The sequence below is a fragment of the Canis lupus genome, chromosome 19, assembly GCF_048164855.1.
Source record: "Canis lupus baileyi chromosome 19, mCanLup2.hap1, whole genome shotgun sequence".
NCBI lineage: Eukaryota > Metazoa > Chordata > Mammalia > Carnivora > Canidae > Canis > Canis lupus.
This window is the reverse complement of record NC_132856.1, coordinates 53,974,956-53,984,955: the sequence shown is the minus strand read 5'-3', so window position 1 is coordinate 53,984,955 and position 10,000 is coordinate 53,974,956. Positions and strand designations below refer to the sequence as shown.

General features: G+C 58.7%; 1 protein-coding gene across 2 annotated transcripts; it reads right to left on the bottom strand.

The window, feature by feature from the left end:
- Positions 1-36: 36 nt before the first annotated feature.
- MCOLN1 (mucolipin TRP cation channel 1) lies at positions 37-9,006 on the bottom strand. Of its 2 annotated transcripts, XM_072787435.1 has the most exons (14): positions 8,854-9,006; positions 6,407-6,603; positions 5,546-5,713; positions 5,303-5,468; positions 4,798-4,906; positions 4,472-4,568; positions 3,949-4,048; positions 3,609-3,715; positions 3,357-3,506; positions 3,110-3,211; positions 2,570-2,692; positions 2,081-2,296; positions 404-534; positions 37-289 (listed from the first exon to the last, which is right to left on the bottom strand). In XM_072787435.1, the coding sequence occupies exons 1-14, from the start codon at positions 8,882-8,884 to the stop codon at positions 253-255; spliced, it is 1,734 nt and encodes a 577-aa protein (XP_072643536.1). In that variant the 5' UTR covers positions 8,885-9,006; the 3' UTR covers positions 37-252. The 2 variants fall into 2 exon arrangements, with proteins under 2 accessions (XP_072643536.1, XP_072643537.1); XM_072787436.1 differs by lacking the exons at positions 3,609-3,715; positions 3,949-4,048.
- Between the last annotated feature and the right edge of the window lie 994 nt (positions 9,007-10,000).

Genomic DNA, 10,000 nt, shown 5'->3' with positions numbered 1-10,000 from the left:
GGCCGAAACCCGTGGGGCAAGGAACGCCCCTCCCTCTAGAAATGAGAACAAGTTTATTTCCCCGTTTATTTGACGCCCACCCCACCCACGTCCCACCCACGTCCCACCCGCGTCCCGCCCGCGTCCGACCCGACGGGCCCAGGTCCTCAGGGCGCGGCGGGGAACCGGTCCTTAAAAGCAAACCCTAAAAATAAATAAGCGTGAGTCTCGGCAGTCGTAGGGCTAATGTCCAGCAGCAGTGGCGGGGCCGACTCAATTCACCAGCAGCGAATGCTCCTCCGAGGCGTCCCTGCAGGAGACGCGGTGTCAGCCGGCCAGGCGGGCGAGGGCAGCAGTCCCCTGGGGTGCGCGCCCTGCCCCCTGCCCCCAGCCCCCGGCCCGCCCCGCCGTCCCCAGCTCGAACCTGCCGCAGCAGCAGAGGAGGCTGCAGGCCGAGCCGCTCCCGCGGCGGAACTTGCCGGAGGTGGGGCTGTCCTGGCACTGCGCGATGTAGGCCTGGAGCTCGCTCTCCTCTGCGCCAGCGCCGCCGGGGTGCTGGGGAGAAACGCAGGCTGGCCCCTTTGAGGCCGGCCCTCCCCACTGCCTCCTCTTCCTCGTCTGCCAGCCCTGGAGATCTCCTCCCTGTGAGGGGGCCACAACCAAACTCCCCACCCCACCGAGCCTTTACAGTTGAGGTCTCCTCCACCTGTCATTCCTCAGAGTTTGCTTCACCTGGAGACATCCCCTGGCCCCTGAATATGTGCACAACCCGTTATCTCCGTCAGCTGGTGCCCTCTGTTGCTGCTCCAGCACCCAGAACCATACCTGACACACGCTGGGTGCCTGGATGGACACATCTACCGAGTGGTGGCACACAGTGGGAGCATGTCTGGGCTTGAATCTCCAAGGCTGATACACCATGTGTGACGTTTGGGTGCTAGAGCAAGACCCAGGCAGGCTCCTTGGGCCCGAGTGACAGGAATATCTGTGGGACGACTATATCCACACTTGGGGGGGAGGGGCACCCATCTGCATCCCCAGCCACAGCTCCGGCTTTCAGCAGAGCCTTCACCCTCCTCCCAACCTGGTAGAGAAGCCATCATCTTGTCCCCTAGTCCTTTCAGGCTACTGGGCCTTTGTTTTGGCTGTTCCTTCACCCTGGTGCTCTCTCATCTTGTTGATCCAGAAGTTTCTGAGATGATAGAAAGGTCCGCTATCTGTGCTGTCCAATCTGGTAGTCACTAGCCATTAAGCTTTTGGGCACTTGATGGGTGAATGGTGTGAGTGAGGAACTGAATATGGAATTGTATTTCACTTCAATTAAGGTCAAAATTGAAATAATTATGTGGCTAGGACTACTATTAGCACATCGTAGAAACTTTCCTGGACTTACCCCCAATACCAGTCTAAAAAGCAGGGGATCCCTCTGTAACCTTCATCCCTCTCACCAGCTGGTCGTCACACTTCTCTTCCTGTATCACCCACTTTGCCTAGTGGTCTGGGGATAGTCTGTATACACCACCTTTCCTAGATACCCAGCGCAGGGCTTGAGGGTAGGCCCTCAGATACATCTGCTAAAAGAACTGTATCTACTTGCCATCCTCACATTCTACTCCAACCCCTCTCCCTCCAACCCATGCAGCCTGCAGGACCCACCACCATTTCCCAGACCCCAAGAGCTCCCACCCAGGCACCCTCCAGGACAGAAGGGTTAGGAGCAGGGCTTCTGGAATCACACAGTCCTAGGTTGAGCCTGGCTCCACCACTTAGTAGCAGACCTCAGGCAAGTCACTAAAACTCTACAGCCTGGTTTCCCCGTTGGTCAAAGCAGACATAGGAACCTTACCTGGCCAGAGCCCTCACCTTGATAAAACCGAAAATGTGGCAGCTGTGATCGGCACCTCCAACCCCACCCCTCTTCTGGCTTCTCAGTCTCCTACCTTTTCTCCCCGAGGCCTTCCCTCTTCACCCTGCCTCACGCCCCCTGAGACCCTGCTGGGGCCAACTCCAAGGGACCTGCAGCCCCAGATTCAAGGCCGTTATGTGCGTGCTGGCCCCTCATGGAGACAGGCTGGGGGAGGGCAGGCGGGCTGGTGCTGACCTTGATGGTGTCATAGGCTCCAGTGATGAGCGCAATGAAGAGGCTCAGCACCATGTAGATGAAGAGGCTGATGAAGGAGTAGAGGTAGAGCTGAGAGAAGAGCCAGACGAGGCTGCTACGGCCCTGCTGTGCCTGCATTGCGGCGAACGTCACGAACATGTCGTCCCCGTTGATGAGTGAGAACAGGCATTCCGACACCATGGACAGCGAGCGAAACTGCCAGCAGGGCAGTGGGATGGTGGGGTCAGAAGGAGCCATGGGCATAACTGGGGGCTGGGGACAGGGTGGGGTCACTGGGGGTCAGAGGGAACAATGGGCAGAACTTCTGCAGACCTCCTGGTAAGGCACCAGAGGTCAAGGTGGGTCATTCAGTGTCCCCAGATCAGCAATCGACAGACCAGGGGTCAGAGTGTTTAGAAGTGGGCTTCAAGAGGGGAGACAGGAACCCCTCGACTGAGTCATAAGCACCATGCCCCGGACAGCCCCTACCTTCACATGGTATGGCCCCAATACGATCCAGCCACAGAAGCAATAGCCCAAGTAGATGACAGCCACACAGCAGCAGAAACGCATGACGCTGGGCAGTGCCACCCGCAGTGTGGCAATGAGGATCTGTGGCAGGTAGATGGGGCAGGGGGCCACAATGAGGGTGTGGCCACAACCTAGGTCAGCCTTGCAATGGGGAGACGACAGGGGGTGAAGCAGGCAAGGCCTGGCTGTAGTTACACCAGAGTAGCCACAAAAGCTGGAGATAGTTTAGAAGGGGCGGGGTGGGGCTGAGGGGGGCCTAAGGACATCCCATGGCTGGACTCAGCTGTGGGGATATGAAGGTGCAGGCTCCCGTGGCTCTGGGTGGGGTGCAGTGACAGGTATGTCTGGAGTGGGTGGGTATGGGGAAGAAGACGGGAATGGCCATCTATGGAGGCTGGTGCTGCTGGAAGTATACGAATTTATCTGGGGGAAGGAAGTGAGAATTGGGGAGCATATGGCCACCACCCGGAAGGTCCAGCCTGCACATATGAAGCTTACATTGTACTTATGGAAGAAGGTCAGATAGCGGATGACGCCGACCCAGACGAGCAACGTGGAAGTGCCCAAGAGGATGCTGCAGACGTCATAGCTTGCCAGGTTCTAAGGGGGAAGCAGTGTCAACCCCATCTGGCCTGGCTCTTCCCAAAGGCATGTGGCCCCAGGCAGGCATGGGGTGGGGGTGGGGGGCAGGCAGTATAAGGGACCAGGGCCTGGAAGGACACATCAGGCCCGGGGCAGGCCCTACCTTGGCTTCGATACCAATCTTCATGATGGTGCCCGAGATGGTGAGCACATCGCTGGTGACCAGCAGGATGTACCAGCCGTTGACAAATTCCAGCCGCTCCCAGAGGCTGATGACCCGTCCCCGCTGCCGCCACATGAACCCAACGAACTCCTGCAGGAGGCAGGTGGGGTGAGGGCCTGCCCAGACAAGTGACCCTCTCTCCCTCAGCCCTTATGGCCCCAGAGCTGGGAGAGGCTGGCTTGCAGCTCTCACATTCTGCAGCAGAAAGCCACGGAGCAGCGAGCGGGCACACAGCAGGAAAGAGAAGGCACAGATGAGGATCACGACCACATCGAACAGGAGCCGGAAGCTGTTGTCTCCTGGGGGTGGAGAGGACCTGGGTAGGCCTGGGAGTGGCCTGGGGCCTGGGATGATGAGGGATGGGGCTGGGCCAGGCCGCGGGGGCCGCAGACCTGGTTGTGGCTACCCACCCAGTGGGCTTTAGGGGTTACCTGGGTGAGTCATGAACTGGGTCCATGCCAGTCTGGGGCTTGGGGGATCCCTGGGCAGGTCGGGGCCCCTGCTAGCACCGGTCTGGGGGGTGGGGGCTCACCGTGCCTGAAGACACTGGGGTGCTTACACTCCTGGATGTGAGCCTGGGTCTCCAGGCTGATGGGGACACGCCCGCTGTGCGCCTTATTGTCAAAAGTGATCTGCAGGGGTATGCAGGGCAGGAGGAGCCAGATTACTCTTGGCAGATTACACCCTGGCAGACCTAGGCTCCCAGACCCACATGATGGCTGGTCTGGCCCCATCTCCCTTTTTTTTTTTTTTTTTTTTAAGATTTTATTTATTTATTCACGAGAGACAAAGAGAGAGGCAGAAACATAGGCAGAGATAGAAGCAGGCTCCATGCAGGGAGCCCAATGTGGGACTCGATCCCTGAACCCAGGATCACACCCTGAGCCAAAGGCAGATGCTCAACCACTGAGCCACCCAGGCATCACCCCCCCATCTCCCTTAATTAGCCCCAAGCTGCCCTAGGCCAAGTGTCCCCAACCCCCAGCCTCAGGAGCCCTGTGGGCAACTCCTATCACTGGCAGGCCTGCCACCCTTGTCCTGGACGCCGGGCTTACCAGGACACTGAAGGTGTAGCAGTCTGGAATTTCATTGTTGATCAGGCTCTGGAGATTGATGGTCTTCAGCTGGAAGTGGATGGTGACGTTGATCAGCCTGGGAGGGAGGATTCAGTGAGGGAGAGGGACTCAGGTCCCTCCTGCCGCCCCACCACCACCAGCGCTCCTGCCCCATGCGGACTCTGCAGCTTGCTGAGGAAGTGCTCACACACAGGCATCAGCATAGCCTTCCTCTCCGCCTGTGGGGGGCGGCCAAGGATGCCTGGCATCCTGCCTCCCCCCCCACCCTTGGCCCAGCCCTGGAGGCCCCCTCCCTCAGGCAGTACTTGTGGAATTTGAGCGTGAGGTTCTTGTAACTGGCGCTGCCGTCCGAGAGGGAGAGATCATCACTGGGGGGCACAAGGGGTCTCTCAGGGGGGTCCACCCGGATGCAGTCTGAGGACAGGGAGTCAGGGAAGGGACACTGGGGGCGGGAGAGGCACAGGCAGGTCTCCCCAGAGGCCCCAACAGCCCCCTTCCCTCCTCCACTTCCCACTACAAACTGAACATTCGTCCTTCCCCACCATCACCCCTACACAGGGACCAGTTTGTCTTACTCCCTGCACAGGCCCTAGGGCCTGGCCCTCAGTAGCCCCTAAATATTTGGTGAATGATATTAAAACACAACTCTTGCATTTTTCTGCAAACCAAGCCTTCTACAGAGGACCCTGCAAGCATTAAATTATTAATGAGCAGGTCAACCCTATCTTCTAGATGAACGGGAAGCAGAACTGGGATTGTAACTCCAGCAGCCGGCGCTACCAACAGCTATACCCTGGCGCGCCTACTCACCAGTGACAACCATGGGATCAATGTCAAAGGTGTCGTTGGCTGGGTCCACGTGGCCTCGGTGGTAGTACTGCTGGCAGAGGGCCAGGGCTGAGCCATTAGCCCAGGGGCCACCCCCGCCCCGCACGTAGGCATAGCGGCCTAGCGACACATCTGGGAGCATCAGGTACTGTGGGCAGAGAGGAGGAGGTCTGTCAGCCCTGCCCACTCTCCCCCGCCTGCCTGCCTGCCCCCGCCTGCCCGCACCTGGTCCACAGCGTGGAAGATGGCCTGATAGAGCTGCTCCCGTGTGTAGGCCGCAAAGGTGTCATCCGCCCCATCAGAGTAGCCCAGCAGGAAGAGATGCCGGAAGGCAATGGTGTTCTCCTCCCGGAATGTCACTGCCAGCTGGTTGCTGAGCCCGAACAGGATGAGCTGGTGGGGGGAGTGGGGATTGACAATGATGGGATGGGGCTCCCCTCAGGGCACGAGGAATGCCCACCATAAATTCCCAGTGAGCAGCACACAGCAGGCGCTCGTGTATCTCATGGTGACAGAGACCAATGTTCGTTAGATGCTTACCAGGTGCCAGGTTCTGTGCTAAACCCAAGCCTACAGGGCAAGCAGCACTGTTGGGCCCTTTTACCAGGAGGAAATCAGAAGTGTGGTAACAGACCCTAAATCACAGCACCAGACTAGAAGCTCCTTAGGGCAGGGGTTGGGTCGGATTCATCTTGGGGTCCGCAAAGCCCACCACAGGGCAACTGTCAGCCACTGGGTCAGTTCTCTTTGAGAGTCAACATGGCATCAGCCTGTTGGAGTTGAAGTGCCAGCTCCCCATGCGTGGTTGCTGTGTGACTTTGGACAAGACCTTTAAGCTTTCTTGAGCCTCAGCTGCCTCATCTATAAAACAGCACCAATAGCAGTTGCCAGGATCTCAAAGGGCATCTGTGAGGTTACAAGGAGCTGTTCCCACACAGATCTTAGAGGGTTTCCTGATTGATTACAGCCACTGTCACTGTCCTGATGCTGCTGTGGGTTCAGGACTGAGTTCTGACTCCAGGACTTTCTCTTTCAGGAACAGAAGCGACCACAGATGGTGCTCTGCTGGGCCCCTGTGGGACTCACCTGCACCGTGACCACCAAGATCTTCACTACTTGCAGCATCAGCTTGAAGGGCTTGCGGCCTTTGGCCCGAAATTTGTCACAGGGACTCATGAAGAAGTATTTGAGCCGACGGCGGAGGTCTTCCTCTTCTGGGGGGGGCGGGGAAGCCCCAGCCCGGGTGCCATACCCAGGACTGGGGGTTAAGAGGCGCTCAGTCTCTGCGGGAATGGGAAAGAATGGTTGGGACCAGACCCAGGCAAGCCCACCTGCCCACAGGGTGAAAGAGTTCCCAAGCACCAGCCAAAGAAGAACTCTGAGAGATCTGAGAAAACCCAGAAAATCTGCAACACTGTACGTGTAAATGCAGCAGTACTGCTCAGAGATTACAAATTCAGATTTGGGGCTCCAAAGGGCCTGAGCTGATTCCTGACCCTGCTGCTCACTGGCTTGGCCAGGGCAGTCAGCCTCTGAGCCTCAGCCTTCTCATCTGCAGAATGGGGCAACAAAGCCTCTCACCCAGAGGCCGGGTATTTGATGCCTACAAGGCATTAATCGCAGGAGCTGGCTTGTAATAGGAATGTCAGGAACATCCCATCTTTGTTCCAGATGTGGATTTGTGGGAAGAGAATGAATTCCTTCCACTGGCTTCTCACAGGGCACTCAAGGCTCCAGGGCTCATCCCAACTCACTCCAGCCTCCAGACATGAGCATGGAGCTCAGCTACATTCCAGGTTTTTTCTGGTCAAACAGCCAAAGGACTTTTCCATTCCTCATGACCTGGCCCATCCAGTTGACGCTCACAAGCCACAGGCCCAAGGGAACGGAGATTGACAGGAACAGTAACAATGACAGAACACACTTGCTGAAGACTCACTGCATGCATGCCAATGGCTGTTATTACGGCACTGCCTGTATGTCAGTTCATAGCATCTTCATTAAAGGCATCAGCTTCTAGAACTCTCCCAGGGCTAGGACCGAATCCCAGACCTGCCACTTCCCAGTTGGGGGATCCTGGACATCCTTCAAAGCCTCCATCTTCTCTTTTGAAAAGTGGAAATAGGGGCACCTGGGTGGCTCATTCGGTGAAGCATCTGCCTTTGTCTCAGATCATGATCCCTGGGTCCCAGAATCAAGCCCCACATCCCGCTCTCTGCTCAGCAAGGAGTCTGCTTCTCCCTCTCCCTCTGCCTGCCACTCGCCCCGCTTGTGTACTCTCACTCACATAAACAAACAAATAAATAAAATCTTAGAGAAGTGGAAACTTAAAAAGTCTACACTGAAGGGAGCAACTGGCTGGCTCAGTGGGAAGAGCATGCATCTCTCAGCCTCAAGCCCTATGTTGGGTGTAGAGATTACTTAAAAATAAAAAACAAAAATAAATAAATAAATAAAAGGTCTACCCGGAAATCGATCGAAACTCTGAAAAGTGTTCTCTGGATGAAGTGAGACAAAACAGATAAAAGCCTCAGCTCAGCCCACAAGTCTCAGTGATTCTTCAGCAAACAGGGGCTATTCTGAGCACTGCTGTTTCTCTGCACTCCTGATCAACCTAAGAGAAAGGTCCAAGGTTTCAAACTGCTGGGGTCACAGCCGGTCACAGCAGCCCAGGACCATCCCTGACACACCGCCACCACCCCCACGGGGAGAACCTTGCTTCTTTCCAGGGCTTGGCTGGCCGCCTGCCTGACACAGCCGCCGGGGTGAATGGGGAGCACCGTCAGAACCTGTCCTGCAGGGTGGCCAGCTCCTGGCGGGTCCCTGTGGAGCTTGGATGCTGCTGTGGTTGTTTACAAGATAGTTGGATGCGAAGCCAGAGGGCGGGCCCGCCTCCCTAGCTGGGGTCAGAGTTATCCTACCAGCAGGGACAGCTTTCAGGGATCTCGAGCTAGCTCAAGAAGGGAAGACCAACACAAAAGAGCCTTCCTCCAGGCTCCCCCCTGAGAAGCAGAGAGCGGAGGCTGGGCATTCACCGCCTGAGTTCAAGCAAGCTGAGCTTCCACGGCTTTGGACTTAGGAGATCGAGTCAGGCGCCCGGTTCAGGCAGGGTCCCCCCCACCCCGCCCCCGTCTGAGTTTAGAGGAGCAGAGCATTGCCTCGAGAATTGGGGAAGGGAATCCTGGGAGTTTCACGTGAGGGCTGGAGACGCTGGTGCCCGTTCTGGGTTCTGGCAAAGCTGAGCAATCGGAACTACGCTCCGGACGGACGCAGACCCCGGGCACCTCCGCGGGCCCCCCCGCTGCCTGAGCCTCGGAACTCCGAGCAGAGCCTGGGTCCGGGGAGAGCACAGCAGCCCCGCACTCCAGGGCCGGAGGAGCTGGCGCCGCCCCCGCCGCGCAGGTTCCAGGAGCCACCTGTCCCGATCGCCACCACCGCGGAGCTGAGAGGCCGGCACCGGAGGGGAGGCACGGGAGCCCGGGAGCCCCGCCGCCCGCGCTCGGGGTCCCGCGGGGCCGCGCGCGCGCCCTCACCTGAGCCGCGCCGGCCCACGGGGGCCGCCATGCCGCGGCGGGGAGCGCCGGACGCCGGCGGGCGCGGCGGGGCAGCCAGGGTCCGAGCGCCCGCCGCTGCCGCTGCTGCGGCCTCGCTCCCTCGCGGTGCCGCTTCAAACCCCGTCGCGTCAGCTGACTCGCGCCGCGGTCACGTGGCCGGAGCGGGCGCCCCCCACCCCCCTGGAAGCACGTGACCGGATCCCGTCCCACCCCCTGCGCCACGGCAGGCCCCGCGGCCGCAGCACGCATGCGTGCCTCAGCTGGCTCCTGGCGGGCGGCGGGCGGCGGGCGGCGGGCGGCGGGCGGCCTTGAGGTCCTAACGCCGACGGCCGCGGTGTGCTGGGGGATGGGCTGGCTGTGAGAGGGCCACCGTGGGTCCGGCTCGGCCTGGCTCCCTGTCATGCCCGCGTCCCGTGCCGAGTTCCTGAGCTCCACGTTCCGTGCTTGACCCCTTTCCCTCCGCAGAGTCCGGCGATGACCGTGCGTCCCGTCTCATGGCTGCCTCCCCATCCTCCCAGAAACCCCGCGGTTACTCTCAGCTCTTTGCGCTTCTGCTCCTCTCATCTGAACTGCCAGCGAATCCCACTTCCTTTCCTAAGTATGTCCCAAATAGGATCACTTATCCGCACTCGTATGGCCCTCAGCCCAGAGTCCCCCCAGATTCCTGGCCTGCACCGCTGCAGCAACCTCCTCCCTGGCCTGAGGCTCCCACTCCTGACCCCCTCCCGTTACACCCTCCAGGCAGCAGCCAGAAGCATTTTCCAAGAGTAATTCGTATCAGTCCTCTGCCCCAACCTGCCGATGTCTTCCCATTGCTCTGGGATGACAAAGTCCCACCTCAGCCTAGCAGGGCCCTCTGTTCTGGCCTCCATCTGGTCTAGCTTATAGCTCAACGGCCTCAGGGCCTTTGCACTCTTGCTTTGAAGCATGCTGGTTAAGAGCCCAGGCTCTAGTGGACGCCTGGGTGGCTTAGCAGTTCAGAGTCTGCCTTTGACTCAGGGCGTGATCCTGGAGTCCCGAGATCGAGTCTCGCATTGGGCTCTCTGCATGGCGCCTGCTTCTCCTCCCTCTTCCTATGTCTCTGCCTCTGTCACTCATGAATGAATAAATAAAATCTTAAAAAAAA